General features: G+C 44.6%; 1 protein-coding gene across 2 annotated transcripts; it reads right to left on the bottom strand.

Moving 5' to 3' along the window:
- Nucleotides 1-381: 381 nt before the first annotated feature.
- On the bottom strand, nt 382-20,471 carry LOC109259749 (ADP-ribosylation factor 2). Of its 2 annotated transcripts, XM_019437518.2 has the most exons (5): nt 20,345-20,455; nt 17,635-17,801; nt 9,982-10,092; nt 4,131-4,255; nt 382-2,192 (listed from the first exon to the last, which is right to left on the bottom strand). In XM_019437518.2, the coding sequence occupies exons 2-5, from the start codon at nt 17,780-17,782 to the stop codon at nt 2,031-2,033; spliced, it is 546 nt and encodes a 181-aa protein (XP_019293063.1). In that variant the 5' UTR covers nt 17,783-17,801; nt 20,345-20,455; the 3' UTR covers nt 382-2,030. The 2 variants fall into 2 exon arrangements, with proteins under 2 accessions (XP_019293063.1, XP_053748717.1); XM_053892742.1 differs by lacking the exon at nt 17,635-17,801 and having other exon boundaries at nt 20,345-20,471.
- Between the last annotated feature and the right edge of the window lie 2,905 nt (nt 20,472-23,376).

A 23,376-nucleotide genomic window follows, 5' to 3' on the forward strand; every position in this document is an offset into this window, starting at 1 on the left:
AAACAAGTAAGCAAATGGAGGCTCAAGAGATACAGAAGCTAAGAGTAAATGGCCAGAGGCCAGCAGCCAGGAAGGGACATAACTGGGATATCAACATGGCTTTCAGGGACCCAAGTCTTTGTTCAAAGTGACTACACTGAAGTGGCCCCGCTCACCCCCACTCACCAGCTCCAGACCACAGGGAAAGCCCATAGTTTGAAAGTGTCACGGATGCGATCAGTGAGGATACCGCTAGAGACACAAAGGCCCAGGACAGCACCTCCGGGGTCGTCTTTTGCACAAGTACCCTGGGAATGTTCAATAGGAAGTCTGCTAAGACGGAGGGAAAGGGGATCTTAAAGTAGTTCGACGACACATACAGAAGTACGTGGCTGTCCTCTCCTCCTTCCAAAGCAAGTTCTTTATTGTCCAACCGACCGACAATTGTTAAACGAGGCCTAGCACTGTACTAGGTACACCGTACTAAGCACAAATACAAAAGTATAGGACACAGTCCCTGCCCATTTGAGGCGCACAACTTAAATCTCTCAGGAACTGTTCCAGGGTTAAAAACCAAATCGGGACTTGGATGGCAGTATTGCAATGAACAGTCTTTAGGGTCAACATCTTACAGAAAAACATCACACCCCACGTTGATCGTGGCAGGAAATCTCTTCCTGGTAGTATCGACTTCGTTATTATCAATAAACAAGGGTTACTTTAGTTCAAGTTCACCTTACATTCCCCTCCTCTGTAATTTGAATAAGAAGTTTTTTTGAAAAAGGACTTCTCAAGGGTCACGTAGTGGAAGTGCTCAGGTACACATCCGGTCAACAGCTGTCTGGCCAAACGAGCTCTAGACTACCACGTGAAACCAAGCTCACCTCCAGGCCATTTTCATGAACATTCTGAGGACCACATAAAGCACGTTTCCACGTAGGACATTATTGCCATCCGGGAGGGGGAGCGGGCGCCGCAGAGAGCAGTCCGGAGGAGACATTTTCATACCAAAAGTGAGCACCGACTCAGGGGCAGTCACAGGGGTGGCCGGGAATTTCATCTCGACCCCAAAGGAAGCTCTCAACCCTCTCTCACTCGCAGAACTCACAGGTGTGTGGTTCTGGGAACAGAAACAGACCAAAACCGAAAGTTGAAGGGAGATCATGAACTTGGCGACGATTCCATCGCAGGAGTGAACCTCCCGCTTTGAGCACAGAACATTCAGCACGGGACAGAGAAGTGGGAGCAGCAGCCTCGGGAGCCTGAAACCTGAGAAGGGGAGACAGACGCAGGGACACACGCCTGCCCCTCCGCAGGACCCTGTGGCCAAGAACCTCGGCCTCCCGCTGGGTTACTTACCCCACATGGTCTCCATCGGGCAAATAAGAGGCAAACGGGAAGGAACTAGCACGAGGGAAGGACCGGACAATTTTCTAGTGTTATGGAGACTTGACACTCTAATGAAAAAGACCTCGAGTTCCTTTAAATGAAGCACATTACACCAGGAAGAAAATAACTTAAGGGAAAAGTTCAGATCTGAACTTCAAACCCGCAGGAAGCAAGTGCCTTTTTCCTCTTGAGGATCTTTTGCTTTAAAGCACTGACAAGTGAGTTGCTAGCTCTGGCAGTGATGGGCAAGAAGGACGGGACCTTCCTGCTTACAAAAGGACACCAGCGTCCAAGGGGACTCGAGCTGTGCGGAGACGCCAGCCCCGGCTCTGCCAGCTCCACTCAGCCCCCAGCCAGCTCCCCGCCTCCTGCCCGCTGTGGAGACGGCTCTGGCGAGCGCGCACCAGGAAGCCCCCGGGGGCCCTCCACCCGCGGCCAGGCTGAGCGCCGGAGCTATTGAAGTGGAAGGTAGCATTTCACATGTAACACTGGTTTTTCTTCAAACGTAAGACTGGTTTTCTTACAGCATGTATAAGGCACAGTGTGAGAAAGCTGCTCCCGCTCCCAGCCACACACCCACACTCAGCTCCTCGCACGCACGCACGCACACAGAAGAGGCCAGCTGACTTTGCCACAACGCACGGGGAGGGGATCGCTTCTGATCACTTCTGGTTTTTGAGCTGGTTGGAGAGCCAGTCCAGGCCTTCATAAAGCCCATCTCCACTGGTAGCACAAGTGGCCTGAATGTACCAGTTTCTCTGGCGGAGGGAATGTAAGCCGAGCTTGTCTGTTATCTCCGCTGCGTTCATAGCATTCGGAAGATCCTTGAAAAAGAAAACCCGGAAGTCAGTTTTTAACGATGCATTCATATAACAAAATACTATGTTCTTCTCCCCAAACCTACCCCACCCCACAGTCTGAGCTCAGCTGGTCCTTAATCTCTCTCTCTCTCTGACCTCTCAACTCCACACTGGGTACCACCACTGGTTGTACCATCAAAACAGATGCAGAATCTGACCCCTCCTCAGCACCTCCGCAGATACCCTCCTGATGCCAACACCATGACCTCTACCCTGGAGCACTGAAAGAACTTTCCTAATTGGTCCCCTTGCTTCTGCACTTGTTCCCCTCAAGTCTGCTCTCAACCCAGTGGTCAGGGAAGAGCGAACCATTCTTTCAAAACCCGACAACAGCTCCGTCTCTCTCAGGGGGAGAGCCAGCGTCCTTGTGATGGTCTGCAAGGCCTTCGTGACCTGAGCCCCCGGGACCCCTCCCTAATTGTCCTGCTTAATCTTTTCAAATGCCGCAGTCACCATATGTTGCCACATTATAAAACTTACTTATTTGGTACGTGAATTACTTATCATCTGTCTCCTCTAACTAGAACCCAAGCTTGTTTACAAGCTTGTTCTCTGATATATTTCAAGTTCCTACAACTATGCCTGCCACGTAATGTAGATCTAGACATATTGATATGGATCTGGATATATTGATATGGATCTAGATATAGTGATATGGAATGACATCAAAGATAGGCTAAGGAAAAAAGCTGATCTCCAGAATGTAAATATGAATACAATCACATAACTGTTTACACAGGCATAGAACGTTGTAACTCTGGGAAAAGAAGAAATTCAACAATGTTTTACCCTGAAGAGTGAGGCTAGAACATTTCACTTGGTATTCTGAACTGCTGGCATGTTTATACCACGGGCATGTTCTGTTTTTATAATTAAAAAGAACAAGCGTCATTTTCTTTTTGAAAGTCCATTGTTGCTCACTAGTGAAATTCTGGACTGGCATCGAACCCAGCAGTAGGGTAATCACTGAGTGATGACCCAGCCACCATTTAAAATCATGATTACAAAGAGCTGGATGGCAAGAGAAAAAGTGACACACAGGATGCAACCCAGTCAGAAGAGCGTGAGCTCAGTCACATAACGAATGTGTTCATGGAGGAGAAAGTGGATGGAAACACACCACAATTGACTGAGGTTATCTCGGGCTGGTACGTTCCACAACTCTACCTTCTTTTCCAAGCTTAGTTCAGCTTTGAGTCCCGAGGTGGGACGGCTCTACACTTGGCCCTCCTCCCACTCTTCCTTTACTGCTTTCCATTACATTTATGTAGAAGACCCTTCTCCTCCTGGAAGATAGGCCCCCTATGATGCAACCATCTCCTCCCTCACCGCCCCCGCCCGCTCTGTTCCAGCTGTATTGGCTGCCTTGCTATTTTTGGCCCCACATGGCTCCCTTCCTGCTGGCCTTCAGGTCTTCTTCTCAAATGTCATCTTATGATGGAGGAATCCTGGCCCTTCCCCACATCTATCCTCCATACTTCCAGCAGACACATTACATATTATTTACTAACTGACTCTGCTTGCGCTAGAATGCAAACTCCATGAACACAGGGATTTTTGTCCGTCTTGCTGCTCACTGCTACAACACCAATACCTAAAACAATGCCTGGATCTTAGTAGATGCTCAATTAATATTTGTTGCATGAATGAATAGAAGACATAAGCTAAAAAGGAGGTGCATAGGGGGCGCCTGGCTGTCTCGGGGTTGTGAGTTCAAGCCCCATGTTGGGCCTAGAGCTAACTTTAAAAAAAAAAAGAGAGAGAGAGGTGGGGGGTAAGGTGGGAAGGTTACAGTAGAGACTAGAGAGAGAGGAAGGCAGATATCTAATTTAAGTATCCATATTTTTAAGTGAACATCTGGCAGAAATTTCAGTCCCGGTATTCAGAAAGCCAACAACATACCTGTTTATTTACAAACACCAATAAAACTGCATCTCTGAGCTCATCTTCTGCCAACATTCTGGTTAGTTCTTCTCGGGCCTCATTGACCCGCTCTCTGTCATTACTGTCAACCACGAAAATCAGACCTGGAAAGAAATCACAAGCATGTTGGTAATCTGAACCTGGAAAGGGGAACTGTTTATACGTCCTTACAGCTTCTCCCTACTTATGTGTATGGTTTCACCGAAAGCAATCCATAAGGAAGGACATCTAATCTCCAGAGTCAGGAAGGCTGCTGCACACTCAACCCACCTACCTTTTCAGAAGCATCACAGGCCTTCACCAGATTAACAGAAACAAGAATATAGAGAGAAAAGGTTAAGGTTCATGCTTTATTACCTTGCTTCTACATCATGCCTACATAATGAAGTCCCAATAAAAACAAAGGACATCAAAGTTCAGAGAAGCATCCCAGGTTGGCAAGGCTCAAATGATGTTACACATCTGACACACATCAGCGTGCCAGAGGTAATGCAGTGTTTTCTCCGTGTGCAAAGGACCATGGAAGCTTTGTGTCTGGTAACTCCCAGACCTCGCCCTATGTGTCTCTCCCTTTGGCTGGTTCATTTGTATCCTTGTGCTATAACAAAACTGTAATTCTAAGTATCTCGCTTTCCTGAGTCCTGTGAGTCATTCTGATGAATTACCGAACCTGAGGGGGTCGTGGGAACTGCTGAATTTGCAGCCAGCCCATGAGAAGTGAGGGTGGTCTGGGGACCCCATTTACGGCTGGTGTCTGCAGTGAGGGAGTCTTGTGCCTCTGACCTGTGAAGTTTGGCCCAACTCCAGGTAGCTGGTGTCGGGAAATCTTTGCAGGATCCCACACTAGAGAGAGCATCAGGGATCCCCAGGAAGCAAGAGACAGGTCGAAGAAAGATACCACCACACTGTGTGGAAGCAAAGGTGGTAGAAACCTGCACAGACCTGGTTGCTGCTACGTTGGCTGGAGGAAGCACTGGGCCAAGATGATTCCCTGGGAAATCCTACTCACGCCCAAATAGAGAACGGGGAAGACCGTCTTCGCAGCCGTCCGTGTATAGTAAAGTACATAATGATAGTAAGAACTTGGTGGTTAGCTGACAATAAGCCCTCCGTGCGACAAAAACGTGAAGCGGCTGCCAGAACTAATATGCTCTCAGGCTGTATCGAGAGCAGTGTCGGCAGCTCAGTTTCTGGGGTATGGGCGATAAAAAGCCTTCTCTATCGTGTGTCAGTCAGAACATCCTGTGAAGATTACATGGTCGCTGCAGGACCCCACGCTCTACAACGCAGGCGCACTGGAAGGATTCAAAGAAAGACTAGGACGGCAGAGGAACTAGAGACGATGTCAGTCGAAAAAGAACTGACATAACCGGGATATTTTATCTCAAGAAAAGACTCACTGGGGGACTGACAGCTGTCTTCAAATATCTAAGAGTTCATGCCATAAAGAGAGGTTCAACTGGTTTCATATAGCTCTATAAGTACCCTGAAGATCAGTGGGTACAAACTACAGGACATCAACAAAGAGTCAACAAAACTGAAGACGCAACGGGCTGCCTCGGGAGGCCTCCCTGTCGCTGGGGAGATTTGTGCCCCGCTTCAGCCACAGCTTATGGGGACACTGCCAAAGGGACCTTCCCGGTAGCAGAAGTGTAGCATGAGAGGATGACTTCTTGGCTGCCTCCAACACGGATTTCACAGAGATGTCAGGAGGGAGAACCGGCGCTGGCCCTCTGCCCCTTTCCTCCTGCTTCCCAGGCCCACCCGACAGCTGCCTGGCCAGCTGCTCTGGGGTGGCCCACTCCTCAGACAGGAGCTCCCACGGCTTCGGGGTGCTCGGGTGCTGCACCCGAGCCAAAGTCCCGTCTGTTATATCACATCAGATTAAAACAATGCAGAACATCCAAAACTTCTCCCGAAGATGCAATATTCTACCAATAGTATAACCAGGTCTCTGATCATAACTAAGCAAACAAGGTTATCCAGAAATTCGAGGAGATCCTTAGTCTCCAAAGCAGAGTTGACAGGGTGGGAGCAGACGTAGAATCCCTTCACCATTCCTGATAGAAACAAAGGTTTATAAATATCAGGGCCCACTTTATACTGCTTTCACATAAATCCTGATCTGAGAAACAAAAGAATCTAGCATCAGACTGACTCTACTTTTGAACGGGGAGAACCTAGAAAAGATCATTTTACACATGAATGGTACACTACAATTTGTTTTAAAAGGCCAGGAGGCTGGGGCACCTGGGTGGCTCGGTGGGTTAAGCATCCGACTTTGGCTCAGGTCATGATCTCACGGTCCATGAGTGAGTTCGAGCTCGGCATTGGGCTCTGAGCTGACATGCAGAAAATATCTTTGGACAGATGTGCAAAAAAACAGAAGTGCTGGTCTATGGAGGGAGAACTGGGTGGTTAGGAGACAGGAAGGAGACAGTGGCATTTCATTATACACTTTTATTTCTTTTGGAAATTTGAACCGTATAAATGTATGACCATTTAACAAATTAAAATTACTACACCTACAATCAAGGAGAAAAACCTTAAAAAAAAAAAAAAAAGAGAAAAATCTGTCCACGTGAGAACTAATGGACCATTTTATGCACTCTATGTAATATAATCAACTAAGAAATCACATAAACTATTCAAATTCCAATCTATACAAGGGAAGCCTAGTGAAGACAGTCAAATGTCTTAATGGAGAGCTAAAAGCTATCATTTAGTCTGTCATACTCAACATACTGATGAAGAAAATTTAAATAATAAAAGACAGCCTGACCTTTGAGAAGCTGGCAGAAGAAAAAGAGGCAGCATCCAAGGCCACTCAGAACTGAGATGCCTGGACCCACCACAGACAGCAAATCCATTCTTCAAACACTCCCCATTCGCTAATCTCATGAGCAGTCTAAATTATGCACCGCAAGGTCCTAGAACACAGCCAGGTGCCTGCCATCAAAGCAACAGTCGCTGGAGTTCAATTAAACTGGACTTGTTAAGAATAGAAGATTGAAAACAAAAAGGCACTTCAACTCGGTGACTGAAGGTGACAGCACTGAATCAGGCAGGCAAAAGGAATCCTGCCAGAGAATGAGGAAGTAAAACCTCTCACAATTTGGGCTCTGTGATGGGGTAATTTACATGTCAACTTGACTGGCCAACGGGGTGCCCAGACATGTGGTCAAACGTTTTCTCTGGGTGTGTCTGGGAGGGGTTTCTGGATGAGGTTAATGACATCTGAATCAGCAGACTGCCTTTCCCAGCGGGAGTGGGCCTCTCCAGTCCACTGAAGGCCTGAAGAAAAGAAAAGAGTGAGAGAAGTCCCTGCCTGGCCATCCTGGAACTGGCCTCCAGGACTTCTGGCTCTGGACTGGAACTTCCAGCATCAGCCACCCTGGTTCTCCTGCTTGCCAAATGCAAATCCTGGGACTGCTCAGCCTTTGTAACCACGTGAGCCAGTTCCTTATAATAAATCTGAGATATATGTATATATATATATTTATAGATATATAGATATATATATTTCCATCCATCCTATTGGTTCTGTTTCCTCTGGAGAAGCCAGACTAATACAGGCTCCTAGCCTACTACCATCTAACCACCGAACAAAGCATTTTACAAAATCAATCTCATTCAAGCCAAATGATCCAACACAGGAGGTGGTACCTCCATTTTATAGATAAGGAAACTGAGAAAAGATTACTTAACCCTCCCAAGATTTCATAGCAGAGCCGTGGTTCAGACCCACGCTTTCTAGATTTATTGACTAATGAGGAATTGCATCCGTCTGGCCATTATGGCAAGTACCAACCCAAGATAAATGAACACTCTTGAGTATCAGAAGGTATACTGTCTGCAGCGGATTGAAACAGAGATATAAAAATATAACAGTCATCATGCAAGTTGCTAGGTTATCAAGTCAGTTCTCTGAAGATCAATAAAGGTAAAGAATTAAGCACTTTTTCTGCCTTTCTTATATAAACTATATTTCAGAGAAACCAAATATTTGATGGGAGTTCTCTGTTTAGAAGGATTTCAGCTAACAAATACAACTGAAATGACACGATCTAGAAAAATCACCATTCTGTAACTCTAATAACAGATCTAGCAGTCTTCCACGAATGCTAGAATCACTCAGTGAAAGGCAACTTTATTTTGGGAGAAGTATGCTGAAACCATCTGAATCCATTTAGCATCACTAGAAGTGGGACAACCAGGCCTGTGTTAAGATGTGATACAACAGGAAGTACTTAGCACCACTTCTGAAGTATTCTTGCCGCCAATATGAACCAGAATGTAACCACACCTCTAGAACAAACTACCATTTTACAAGATATCCATAGACAAATTAAGTAACACTACAATAATCAGCCAAATCCAAAATGCAGGATAAACATCTAACAAAAAATGACGCAGGAAAAAAAGAGGTGGGGAGAAGATCTGTTTTAGAGTAAGAGACTAAAGGGACGTAACCATGAAACGCAATGTGTGAACTTTGGTTCCCAATGCAAACAAATCAAACGTAGAAAGGACATATCTGACCCACCTGGAGAAACTTGAATACGGGCTGGGTACTTGTCATTAAAGAATTAATACTAATTTTGGGGGTGTGATAATGGCATGGAGATTATGTTCAGAAAAAAAGGCTTTATCGGTTTGAAATGAAAACTGAAGGATACATGAGCAAAAGGTATCACGTCTGGGCTTTGCTAGAACATACTCTGCAAAATGCTAATAAACTGTTGAAGCTGGGCAATGGGTACAAGGGGGGTTCATTCTGCATCCTCTCCTCCTTATATCTTTTGAAGTTTCCACTAACAACAACAACAAGTGTGTGTGTGTGTGTGTGTGTGTGTATACATACACACATATATGTTTACACGCACACACAGCATTTTAAGAAAAAAAATATACAATTTACTTTAAAGGCTGAGAAAATAGCTGCAAATGAAGTGAAGTGCTACAACAATGATCTAAAACATAAAGGGCCAGCAGGCTTGGGCACTGGGTGTGACAAGACCGACAAATACAGGCCTTTATTATGAGCCGCATGCAATGAAAACACCACCAGTAGTAGAATCTGCAAAATTAAGACTCCAAATAAGTTCTAAAGCGAGCGTGAAGATGCCATCTGGTTATGATTCTACATGAGAATCAGGGTGTAAACAGCTATGTGAACAGTTTATGGATATCTTGACAGGCAACATTCTAGAAGGTAGCATTTACCCAACACAAGATCCATGGAAAAAACCTCAAAGAGATTGATGATGGGTGTGGACCCATTAGAACCCCAACTTCTAAGAAACCAGTGATAAGGAAACAAGGCAAGGATCTGGGATATGCATGTCGATTCCTACACCTCTAGAATAGCAGGGCAACAGGGAGGGACTGTGGCCACACAAGACGCTGGCATCTGGGGTTCCAGCCACGCCTGTTCATTTCTTTCTCTCCAGAGGCATGATTCTTAGATATTCTCAACAGGTTTAAAAGAGCTTACTGAATCCAAATTCTTCAAATACCGGTACTTCATCTAACATACATACAATTCTCAATGAACCAAAAGACAAAATTCATCAGGATAGCCCTTTTTTAACGAATCTGGATTAAGAGAAGTTTTCTAGGTAGGGCATTAATGCCCAAGCACCTTTTTTAGAAAGGCAGGGACCATTTTCCAAAAAGAAACCTCCCCAGGAAGTGTAAGTGGGTCATTGGAAGAGAAGGAACGACTGACAGTCCAAACAGAGCGGAGCACAAGGTTTTGCCACGAGCATCCAACTTTAGACGCATTTAATACAAATGGTTCCAAGGCCACAGACTGGATAACCTTTACCTTGGGTGTTCTGGAAATAATGTCGCCACAAAGGTCTGATTTTGTCCTGGCCACCAACATCCCAGACTGTGAAGCTGATATTTTTATATTCTACCGTTTCCACATTGAAACCTAAATTGGGAAGACGGAAAAAATTGTTAATGAAGACTTCTGTTGGCTGAATGATTTCAATGAATTTCAGCTAACATTTGGACAGTACTTTTAATTTACAAAGCAACTTGCTAGTCAAAGATCTATAGCTTACAGGGGGCGCTGGGCTGGCTCAGTCGATAGAGCATGCAACGCTTGATCTCAGGATAGTGTGTTCAAGCCCTACTCTGAGCCTAGAGCTTACTTAAAAAAGAAGAAAGGATCTATGGCTTACAAAACCGAGTATGTTAGCTCGCTCTTTCACTCATCACCTTCTCTACTCTCTCCAGACTCAAACCTCACACATCCTCTTCTTTTCTCTCAGCAGATCTTACAGTGCACTTCAGAGCAAACAGAAGCCACTAATGGGACGACTTTCACCTCCCACCAAACAGTGTAGAAACCTACCTACACCTTTCCCCACCCTTTGCTTCCCTCCTTGGAACAACAGAAGAGGGCCACTATCCAATGTCAGTTCTAACCACTCATACCGCCAGACCTTGGGCTGCTCTCCCCCCGCTCTCTGAAATCCCCACCCTGTTCTTCTTAGCACGCTTAAATCTTTACATCTTTCAAAAAAAGCCCTTCCTTGACTCCACATCTTGAACTGCTACCACCCTCTATTTTCCCTGTTAAAGCCAAACTTCTCCGAGAATAGTTACATTCACTGCACCTACTGTGTCACCTTGTACCCTAGAAAACCTTGGTTCTGCCCCACCATGTTACAGACCTGGCGTTGCCGAGGCAAGTAGTGACCGGCATGTCAATAAATCCAACAGATGCTCTTTGGTTCTTAGGTAATTTGACTTCACATCTGACACTACTGCTCACTCCCTCCTTGAAACTCTTCCCTGGTTTCCCATTCTCCTTCTAATTCTATGGCTGAACCTTCTTGGTCTACTTAGTGAGCTCAACCACATTTAACTGATCCTTAGATGATGGACTTCTAGGACTCTGTACTGCCCCATCCATTCTCTTCTTTCCACATCCCCAGAGGTAATCTCCTTCCCTCCTGGGGCTGTATCACCATTTTTGTGCTAATGACTCAAATTTACATGATCTGAACCCAGATCTCTTGAGCTTCAGGTCCATAATCCAACCTTCTATCCAACATCTTTGGTTAAATGTCTCAAAGGCTCCGGTAAGGCAGTACGTCAAAACTGAACTTAAGATCCCCACCCCTCTAACCTGCTCCTCTCCTAGCTACCCCTGCACCCCTTCATCCCACAAGCTGGAAATCTGGAAGGCATCACTGACACTTTCAACTCTCTCACCCCTAAAATTCTCATTATGGGGGCACCTGAGTGGCTCAGTCGGTTAAGTGTCCGACTTCGGCTCAGGTCATGATCTCACGGTTCATGAGTTTGAGCCCCGGGTCGGGCTCTGTGCTGACAGCTCAGAGCCTGGAGCCTGCTTTGGATTCTGTGTCTCCCTCCCTCGCTCTCTCTGCCCATCCCCCACTCACACTCTGTCCCTCTCTCATTGTCAAAAATAAGTAAAAATTTTTAATAAAAAAGAATTCTCATTATCAAATCTTATCTGTCCAACCTCCTAAATATCTAATAGTCACCCTAACCCATGAAACTGTCATTTCTTGCCTCAATTATTGAAGCAACCTAACTAACCTAGCAGCAGCCACTCTTCCTCTCTGTCCACTACCATTTTCTAATCAAAACTCTCAAAACACATGTGGTCATATCACTTCCCTACACATTCATGCTTGATTGAAATATTTAAAATAAGGGGGGAAAAGTAATCTCTTTGGCTTCCCACACCCAAATCTCAAACATGACTGTTGAGGCCTACCACAACCTGGGACTGCTCACTTTCCAAATCTCACTTTGAGTCAAGCCTGGTTTTCGCGAGGGGCTCTCACTACATTGCAGAAATCTCAATTCTTGCTAAATAAATGCATAATTTCAATGCCATTCTAAAGCAAAGAGGGAAAGGAAGTGGGATAGGAAACTTAGCAAAACAATCTTAAATGTAATCTGGAAAAATAAGTAAGCATAACCAAGAACTCTCTGAAAACAGGTAACAAATTACTTTTAAGATATTAGGGGTGCCCAAATGGCTCAGTCAGTTAAGTGTCTGACTCTCGGCTCTGGCTCAAGTCATGATCTCACGGTTTCGTGAGTTTGAGCCCCGCATGAGGCTCTGTGCTAATGGTGCGGAGCCTGCTTGGGATTCTCATTCTCTGTCTCTGTCTCTCTCTCCACCCCCCTGTCTCTACCCCTCCCCCGCTCACACTGTGTGTGTGTGTGTGTGCGTGTGTGTGTGTGTCTCAAAATAAATAAATAAACAAAAAAATTTTTTAAAGATATTATCAAACCTTAATAATACTTGAAATAATTAAGTTCAAATGACGACAACAGGGGGTTGTCCAGAAGGACACACACACCCATGAAAACTTAATATATGACAAAGAAGGCATTTAAAATCAGTGTGGGGGGGCGCCTGGGTGGCACAGTCGGTTAAGCGTCCGACTTCAGCCAGGTCACGATCTCGCGGTCCGTGAGTTCGAGCCCCGCGTCAGGCTCTGGGCTGATGGCTCGGAGCCTGGAGCCTGTTTCCAATTCTGTGTCTCCCTCTCTCTCTGCCCCTCCCCCGTTCATGCTCTGTCTCTCTCTGTCTGTCCCAAAAATAAATAAAAAACGTTGAAAAAAAAAATTAAAAAATAAAATAAAATAAAATAAAATCAGTGTGGAAACACTAGCCAATAAATGGTGGAGAGCTGTCTATCCCTGCACGTGTCCTATACACATGTGACTGTCTGGATTTAACTGAAATTAAAAACGTGGGCTCCTCAATCGCACTAGCCACATTTCAAGCGCTCAAGAGCCACTTGCGGCTATGGCTATCAACCTGGACAGCGGTCACAGAACACTTCCATCACTGCAGAATGTTCTACTGGACAGCACTGGCCTTCTCATTTGAAAAATATAACTAGGGGCACCTGGGTGGCTCAGTCGGTTAAGCGGCCGACTTCGGCTCAGGTCATGGCCTCGCAGCTTGTGAGTTCGAGCCTCGCTTCGGGCTCTGCTGACAGCTCAGGGCCTGCAGCCTGCTTCAGAGTCTGTGTCTCCCTCTCTCTGCCCCTTCCCCAGCTCACACTCTGTCTCTCTCCCTCTCTCTCAAAAATAAATAATTAAAAAAAAAAAATAAAAATAAAAATAAATATAACTAAATCCCTAACTTACTTGTAACAGAAAAATAAACTTCAAGTAAATATTTCAATGTTTTTAAAAATGAAATAAAAATAATGCAAAAAAAATAATAACGCATTATTATTAGCAGTAGAAAATATTGGTGAATACTTTTATGACCCCAGATTGAGGGAGACCTTTCTAAAAATGATACCAAACCTAAAAAAAGAAAAAAATTGGTAAATTTGGCTACCTAAAATTCTGTATGGCAAAACAGAAAAAAAGAGGTTGAAAGACCATCAACTGGAAAACCAGCATGGGACAAGACTTGTTCCTGACCCATAATGTCCTTCTTCAAATCGGTAAGAGACATATAAACATGCCAACAAAAAGAAAAAACCCTAGAACCATATTAAAATCAAGTCACAGAAGAGCAAATACAAAAGACCCACTGATGTTTGAATATATTCACTTACAATAGAAGAAATCCCAATAAAAATCAGTGTTTTTTCTCTATCAGATCGGCAAATTCCCTGGAGAAATTAACACTTTTTAGTAGCTGCTGACACAACCTTTTTGGTGAGTGTGTACCCATATTAAACGTACGTTGTTTTTAAGTAAACTCTACGCCCAATGCGGGGCTCAAACTCACAACTCCAAGATCAAGAGTCACATGCTCCACTGACTGAGCCAGCCAGCCCCCCCTAAATGTACATTGGTTTTAACATAGCAATCCCTCCTCCAGAAATCACTGCAAGGAGAAAACTTTGCAAAAATGTTAAAGATGCTTACTTCAGCATCACTTACAAAGAACAACCATCAGTGGAAATTCATTAAAATATAGCTACAATGGAATACTATCCAGTTATTAAAATGCGATGTTCGGGGCGCCTGGGTGGCTCAGTCGGTTAAGTGTCCGACTTCAGCTCAGGTCACGATCTCGCGGTCCGTGAGTTCGAGCCCCGCATCGGGCTCCGGGCTGATGGCTCAGAGCCTGGAGCCTGCTTCCGATTCTGTCTCCCTCTCTCTCTGCCCCTCCCCAGTTCATGCTCTGTCTCTCTCTGTCCCAAAAATAAATAAACGTTAAAAATTAAAAAAAATAAAAAATAAAAATAAAATGCGATGTTCATCTGTATCAGTCGTTAGGTAAGCCCCCAAACTTAGTGACTTAGAATAATGATTCCCTCCATCACCACCACTGATTCTGTGGGTTGCCTGGGTTTCCCCCTGTAGTACATTCAGCCAAGGAATCCCCTGGGGGCTGGGCCAGGCTTCTCTCTCTCCAGGTAGTCTTTTCATTCTCAAGGAACATCGGGCTTCCTCTTCTGAAGGTGGCAGTGTTCCAGAAGTGCCAGCCCCAGGGCAAAAGCACTAACTTCATCTTTGCTTGAATTACATTTGTTGATGCTCCCTAAGCCAAAGCAAGCCTGTGGCCAAGCTGAGCATCACAGTAGAAGGGAACTGCATATGGGCGTGGAGAGGAATGATGCATTGGGGGCCATTAGTTTAATGATCTACCACAAGGCTGGTATCCAATTCATTCACCAAACATTTACTGGACAGAGGTGCCCGAGTGGCTCAGTCAGATAAGTGCCCCACTCTTGACCTGATTTTTGGCTCAGGCCACGATTTCATGGTTCCTGAGTTCGAGCCCCACGCTGCACTCTCCACGTGGAGCCTGGCTGGGATTCAATCTCTCTGACCCTCCCTGCCCCCCGGCTGGCTCATGTGTGCGCATGCATGTGCGTGCTCTCTCTCTCTCTCTCTCTCAAAATAAATAAATAAACTTAAAAATATATATATATATATTTATGGGGTCTGTGTGTGGCTCAGCCAGTTAAGTGTCAGGCTCTTGATTTCCGCTCAGGTCATGAAATCGAGCCAGCATCTGGCTTTGTGCTAACAGCATGGAGCCTGCTTGGGATTCCCTCTCCCTCTCTCTCTGCCCCTTCTGTGTGTTCTCTCTCAAAATATGTAAAATAAACTTTAAAAATTATCTCAAAAATAAGTAATAAAAAAATAGTTACTGGACGACTATGTGCCAGGCATTTTGCCAGGGGCTTGGGAACAGTGGTGAAAAAGACAGACATGGTTCCTGCCCTTATCTCACACACACACACTGTTGGAAGGAAGACAAGTGAGCAAGCAATGACAAATGTGTTGAGAGTTACTAAGAAGTTCAAGTTACTATGGAAACTTTTACCAGGGGAAAACCAGTCCAGGGTATCAGGAGAGGTGTCCCTGAGAAATAATGTGTAAACTAAGACCAAAAGAATGAGCTGGCATTAGCTACATAAAGGGGGAGGAGGCTAAGGAAGAAAGCGGGAAAGCATTCCACAGGGAGGAAATAACAAGAGAGATCCAAATATACTGTCTAATGCAGAGTAAGGTGGAAAACAGCACACATATGATTTTACAAAAATATTTACCAAAATCTTTTTTTTTGTTTTAGGTTTATTTATTTTGAGACAGAGAGAGAACAAGGAAGGGGCAGAGAGAGAGGGAGAGAAAGAATCTCAAGCACGCTTCATGCAGTCAGTGCAGACAGAGCCCAACACGGGGCTCGATCTCAAGAACCCTCACAAACCACGAGATCATGACCTGAGCCAAAATCAAGAATCGGACACTTAATCGACGACTGAGCCACCCAGATACCCCTTCACCAAAATCTTCATGGTACAGTGTTTTTAACACTTGTTTATGTTTTGCTGTAGGTCTGATATCATGGAAGCATGAATTATTTTTATAATTGGAGAAAACCACACAATTCTGCTATTTTCATTTGGGACTGATGACATTTTTTTAAAATTGTGGGTATGAATGTTTTTGTCCATCTGGTTTCCTCCTTCTCCAAATGTTGCAATCTCTGAAACCATTGCCCAAGTTGGAAGTCGATCCTTTGGTTCCTGTGACTAATCCAACATTCAGAATGCTACTGACTTCACACATCATCCTGGGGAGCCTATTCTTACGTGGGAGTTTGGATCTAGAGGCAGTTCATAAGGCAGAGATCAAGTCCTGTCAAACCTGCCTTTGCAAAATCCCTAAATGGCCCACAAAACACAGTGCCGGGGTGCAGGGATAACTACACTGCCATGTCGTCCTCCAGCATTGGAATAAATCAGATTCTTCAGCTGGACACCAACTCAAGCAACTGGTTTGAGCCAGAGTGAAGAAAATCACACTGCATCTTTAAACCTAGAAGCATACTTCCTGCGGACATGCTTCCCCTTAGAAAGGCCAGCTGGAAGGAAGTCTGACTGAAGAGGCAACAGTAATTGCCAGCTCCCATCTCAGGCTGAGGCTGGGACACACACTGAGTGGAAGAGAGGACATACCTGCCCTCCCGGTTTGTTTGTTTGTTTTAAGATTTTATCTTTAAGTGATCTCCACATGGGACATGAGGGTCAAACTCCCAACACCCAAGATCAAGAGTCCCAAGGAGCCTGCTATGGAATCTGTGTCTCCCTCTTTCTCTGCCCTTCCCCTGTTCACGCTGTCTCTCTCTCCTTCAAAAATAAATCAGCATAGGGGCACCTGGGTGGCTCAGTAGGTTAAGTATCCAACTTCGGCTCAGGTAATGATCTCACAGTTCATGAGTTCAAGCCCCGCATCCTGCTCTGTGCCGACAGGTTGGAGCCTGGAGCCTGCTTCAGATTCTGTGTGTCTGTCTGTCTCTCTCTCTCTCTCTCTGCCCCTTTCCCTGCTCGTGCTCTGTCTCTCAAAAATAAACGTTAAAAAAAAAATTTTTTTTAATAAATAAATAAACGTTAAGATTTTATCTTCATGTGATCTCCACATCCAACCATGAGCCATGAGGCTCAAACTCACAATACCCAAGATGAAGAGTCCCAAGCTCTACCAACCAAGCCAGCCAGGTGCCCCTGCCCTCCCTGTTTTAATCATTATCTTTTTCCTTTTTTTGCCAAGCAGATAGGGTTAAGTGTGCTTAAACCGAAATGTGTTCATTTGAATGCCCTGTAAACCTAGCAATGTCCTAGAGATGCCAGGGAACAACTAAGAAATTCTATACCACCTAATTTTGGCCTCAAAAAGTTTATGCTCTTGGGGCAGACAAAATTTTCAAAAAAAGTATTTAGTAATAGGGATGCCTGGGTGGCTCAGTCGGTTAAGCATCTGACTTCAGCTCAGGTCATGATCTCACAGTTCGTGGGTTCAAGCCCCACATCAGGCTCTGTACTGAGAGTATGGAGCCTGCTTGGGATTCTCTCTGTCCCGCTCTCTCTGCCCCTCCCCCACTCACACTGTTTCTCTCAAAATGAATAAACTTAAAAAAAAAGTATCCAATAACAAAAAAGCATGCGAAAGTATAACATACTAAGTTGTAAATTGGTCTTGTCACAGGTCCTGAACATACCTATTGTAGGGATGGTCGTCACAATCTCTCCCAGTTTCAATTTATACAAGATGGTGGTTTTTCCAGCTGCATCCAAACCCACCATAAGAATCCGCATCTCTTTTTTCCCAAATAGACTTTTAAACAGTTTTTCAAAAACGTTCCCCATTGTGACTGAATTCTGTTACCTGAAAAGAAAGGCAAATTAAGTAACTGTTCTTTGCAGAAATATGGAAACGCCATACATAAAATACAAGTCTCTGTCAGAAGTGGCTCCTAGTAAAATTTAAACAATTTTAAGTATAATTTGGCCAATAAAGAGAGAGTAGTGTATCTAATTTTCAAAAGGAGGGGCGCCTGGGTGGCTCAGTCGGTTAAGCGTCCGACTTCAGCTCAGGTCACGATCTCACAGTCCGTGAGTTCGAGCCCCGCATCCGGCTCCGGGCTGATGGCTCAGAGCCTGGAGCCTGCTTCCGGTTCTGTGTCTCCCTCTCTCTCTGCCCCTCCCCCGTTCATGCTCTGTCTCTCTCTGTCTCAAAAATAAATAAACGTTAAAAAAAAAAAAAAAGGGAAATTCAACTAAGCCTTTTGATGTCTTGCCACAAAATTCTCTTTTTTCCTTGCAGCACCCAAATGGGATAATGGAAACACAGTCAATGATACCACTATGGCAGCAGGCTTTGGTCACCCTAAGTATGGAAGCCATGCCACAACATATACATCTACACTCTCTTGAAATGAGAACTAAAGAAGGACAGAACCAGTGTATTTTTTTTAATGTTTTTATTTATTTTTGAGACAGAGAGAGACAGAGCATGAGCAGAGGAGGGGCAGAGAGAGGGGGAGACACAGAATCCAAAGCAGGCTCCAGGCTCTGAACTCTCAGCACAGAGCCTGAGGCGGGTCTTGAACTCACAGACCGCGAGATCCTGACCTGAGCGGAAGTCGGACGCTTCACCGACTGAGCCACCCAGGCGCCCCAGAACCAGTGTATTTTACTGGATGTGAAACAAAGTCCTTAAGGCAGGTTAAGTATCAGTATCTCTTAGAAATTTAGTAGTTGCCTTTGGCTAGCAATCAGTATCAATATCCAGAAAAGAACCTACAAAATTTTCAGAGGGGAGGAAATAGGGCATTGAGCCACCACACTGCTAATAGAGAAACTGGGCAAAGAGTTGAGGAGATCCCATAGCATCCAGTGTTGACATCACCTGCCTCTCAACCAATTTTTTTTTACTATTTGTTGAAATATAATTTACACACAGATAAAAACACACACGATAACCATACAGTTCAATGAAATGTCAGGAACCAATCATAAAAAGATGATTACCAGCGACCCAGAGCTCCTTGTTCCTCAATCCCAATCTTGACCTCCCAAAAGGTAATCACTATTATTGATATCTAACAGCATACATGTTCAATATTTTATTTTTTAGGAGAGTGCATGATAGATTCTATAAAGAAAGGCAAGAGTAAAGACAGACTAGCTTTGCAGGAATTTACAGTCTTTTAACACATCAGCCTATGAAGTGTAAGCTTGACATTCTAAAGACTTAAAATAGTACTGTGTCTGAATCTGGAACCAAGCTCCTCAAAGTCTACAAAGATTCTCCCACCCCCCCACCCAAAAATCCTTGTTATAAAGACTATGATTTTCCAGTTAAACTGCTAAACAAAGAAAAACTTTACTCCCTGGCAGAGCAGAGAGAAAATGCAGTAAGGACTGCCAATCTCATTCATCTGGACCCTAGTGACCTCAGAGGGGAGGTCACCAAATTCCAGAGGCCTCACGAATGAAATTCAGCGGTTTCCCACAGTAGCCTAACACGTATGATGTCCAAGCATATACCATTCTGTTCCGCCATCAGAGAAAAGAAGCATTTATCCCGTACATAAATGAAGTAAAGATGAACTGCTACAACCAAAGAATGATGAATGCTTTTATCATTCATAGATGGTTTGTATGTAAAGTATACAAACGTCCAGGGCATTGCAGCAGTCAAAATCTTGTTGGGCGACAAAACTAGAGACGCCTTGTCTTTGTTTCCGAAAAAAACGCAAACCGCATAGATGAGAAAAACTGTAAGGAACGTGCTGGGAGTGGAGTGGGGAGGTACTTCCCACTTACACGTCCTTTGAGCCAAATACTCGTGCTCCGTTCCCCCTCCCAACCACACACAGTACACCACCTAGGTTTTCCCTCCTGCTTCTCTTTCCCTCTTCTTCCTCCTCATCTGCCAGGGGCTCCCAAATCCCGCTGCGTTTCTGGAAACCCTCTGGGGAAAAATATCCCCGATCCCGGCGCCTCTTTAGCACGTTCACCCTTCCCTGCCACAAGCACCAACTATCCATCAAGGAGGAACAGCGGCGAGACCCTCTGGGCGCGAACGAGAAGGGGGCGGGGGAGGGGAGCAAATGGGCGTGCGCGGCGGGCAGGCACGGGCTCCGGGTCCCCGGGAAGAACCCAGAATGCCTTTTCTGCCCGTCCGCCAGGCCGCTCCCTCTCAACCTGCCTGCCCTCGGGAGAGCGGAGGGTCACGGTGGACGCGCCAAGCTTCCCCCGGGTACCCGCAGCGCTGGCCCTACAGAAGGTGGAAAAGGGACAGGGAGCCCGACCCCTTTCCGCAGGCCAACCGCTGTTCTCTGGTTTCCTGGCCGCTGACGGTGCGGAAATCCAGCCAGGCCTTGAATGCTGCCGCCCCTTCTACCCAGCCGCACTTACCTTTACCTGCCGCCGCACAGGGCACCGTTACCCACACCACGGCCTTTCGGATTTCGGCTCCCCTCTGCAAAATGGCGACCGGCGCGGGGGCGGGAACGGCAGCCAACCAATCATCCATCGCCTCTTGGAGCTTTCGTACCAATGAGCTCGAAGTTCTGTGAGTGACGACATGTCTGGCCAATGCAAAGGATAATAAGAGCCTGGGCGGGAGGAGGCCCGCCCCTCGCGACCTAGGCGACGGCACGAAGCTCTGGAAATGCCGGGTTTATCTTCCAATGACAGCTCCCGGCTTCCAGGCAAGACACTCCCACACGCCCCGCCCCAGTGCCGCGCGCGACCAATCAGAAAAGTAAAAGGATTTCCGATTTGCTGCGCCAATCAACTCGGAAAAATCCTTGGGATTGAACTAACCCCGGGAGCATTGGAACCAACCGGGTGGGGGCATGTGGGCGGGGCCAAGTTCATAAGGATATTTAAGGAAATTTACCGTGTTTGAGCTAAAAGTAGAAACTAGTTTGGGGCGGTGTCCTGTGTAGGAAATACCCAGACGCTGACACCGAATTTAGGCTTAAGGAAAGTTTCCTACTCAGTCTGAAGCTAGACTGCAGCCCTGCCTCTAAACAAACAGATTTTCAACAGTTGGGTAAAATACTAGCCACCTGCAGAGTTCAGATGTCACAGTACCACAGTCTTCACTTCCACTCAATAATAACTCAGTCCCTCTCAATGCCAACTTGGTTAGCTAAAAAGGTAACCAACTGCTGTAAATGATACCTAACAAAAAATAATCGAAAATGAACACCTGCTGAACACATACCGTGTGCCATGAAAGTCAAGGGCTTTACCTGCATGACCATAACGCCTCGTGAATTAGAAACTATCATTTCCATTTTACAAAGAGGAAAATTAAGTAGCCGGCCACAGATAAAAGCTTAGGTCTTAATCTTTTTAATGAAATACTTTCTGTCCCGGTCACAGTGATTGTACATATGAAAGTAAACATATAGGAGGTTTTTCTACATGACTCCTTAAAAATTTTTTCTGACTATAAAAAACTTATACAAAGTTGCTTTTAAAAATACATGAGAAATGGCATTCCTCACCAGAGAGAGGAAGAAAAGGAGGAAGGGGAAGAGAAAAGAAAAAAATTACCCATCATTCTATCACTTAGAGGCAATCACTGATATATTTTCAATTACTTCTTTCCAGACATTCTTCTCTGCAATTTTTACATAGTTCAGATTAGCAATACATAAAACTTGGGTTTTTTCCCAGTTAGCATTTTAATCTGAGCATTTTCCACATTACTTAACATTGTAACATTTCTTAAAATTTTTTTTAATGTTATTCATTTTTGAGAGAGAGAAAGATAGAATGTGAACAGGGGAGAGGCAGAGAGAGGGAGACACAGAATCTAAAGCAGGCTCCAGGCTCTGAGCTGTCAGCACAGAGCCTGATTTGGGTCTTGAACTCATGAACCATGAGATCATGACCTGAGCTGAAGTCGGATGCTCAACCCACTGAGTCACCCAGGCGCCCCAATATTTTAACATTTCTGATAGCTGTGTGATATTCCATCATACAGATATACCCTGATTTATTTAATCATTTTCAAGGAGTTCAACATTTAGATTGCATTTAAGTTTTTCTATGTGAATAATGTTGCAGTGAACTTTTCCCCCCCAGCATTCCTTGCTATTTTTTTCAGGAAAGAAGTCCAAAAGTGGAATCGCTGGGTCAAAACATGAAGTTGTTTAAGTCTCGATAACAATTACACAGCCAAATTGTATTCTGAGTAGACTGTACAAACGAACATTCCCATCAACCAAGTGAAAACAGTGCTTACTTCATCATCTGGTAAGCTCTTTTTAATGTGTTTTGTTTGCTGATTCGATAACCACCAAAAAAAGGATCTCATGTTGGTTTCATTTTTATTTCTTCGATTACTTGTTTTTTCCCAAATGTTTACTAGTATTTGTATTTCATCTACTACATCTATTCATGTCTTTCTGCTGACTTTCAAGTCAAAGATGCAAAACTGTTTTGCCAGAAACTATAAGGTTGCTTAAATGGATTCCTCATAACGTGAAAAAAGGATGAAATAGCAAAAAGCTTTTTATCTACCATTGTTTATACCTACAGAAGGAATGTTGGAGCTGATAATAATGAGACTTTATCCCTCCACCCCTACCGACCTGAGAATATGCATTATTTTCCCAAGATCTGCATTATGCCTGTGAATAAAACAAAGTCCCTGCCCACATGGCACTCAATTATTAAAGGATTACAACCATATATAGATTCACACATTAACACAGAGACATGTTTTATATACATACGCACATATTTATGTTTTATCTTTTTATATGTGTTTTTTATACACACATATATGTTTCATATATTTTTTATTATGATATGCATGGGGAATGTGTGGGAGAGGGGCTAGAAGAAAACAGCTCTAATTTGCTAGTAAGTGTATTCAGGAGACAAGGTTGTGATTTTAAGTGATCTAGAGAAAATACTAATTTCAGAGGGCAAAACTCAACTTTTTTTTTTTTTTTTTTAAATACAAAACTGACAATTAGGAAGAAGGTTTAATTGAGATCATGGTAACTGTTCAGGGGAGGTTCATCCAGCTCAATTGTGGTGATCCAATAGATAAATTGCTACTGTAAGTGATGTTGACTGATTGGTTTTTATTTTTTAATTTCTTTTAATGTTTATTTATTTTTGAGAGAAAGAGAAAGAGAGAGAGACAGAGCGCAAGTAGGGGAGGGGCAGAGAGAGAAGGAGGCACAGAATCCAAAGCAGGCTTCAGGCTCTGAGCGGTGGGCCCAGAGCCTGATGTGGGGCTCAAACCCATGAACTGTGAGATCGTGACCTGAGCCGAAGTCGGCAGCTCAAGCTCAACCGACTGAGCCACCCAGGCGCCCCGGGGGCTTTTTGTTAATAGAAAAGATCACATGTCAGTAGAAGGTTATTTGTACAGCATGGAAAGTACAGAGTGCTCCTGGGAGAAACAAAGATCATTTCACCCT

The sequence above is a fragment of the Panthera pardus genome, unplaced genomic scaffold (genome assembly GCF_024362965.1).
Source record: "Panthera pardus isolate Hobbes unplaced genomic scaffold, ASM2436296v1 HiC_scaffold_3, whole genome shotgun sequence".
In the NCBI taxonomy this organism is placed as follows: domain Eukaryota; kingdom Metazoa; phylum Chordata; class Mammalia; order Carnivora; family Felidae; genus Panthera; species Panthera pardus.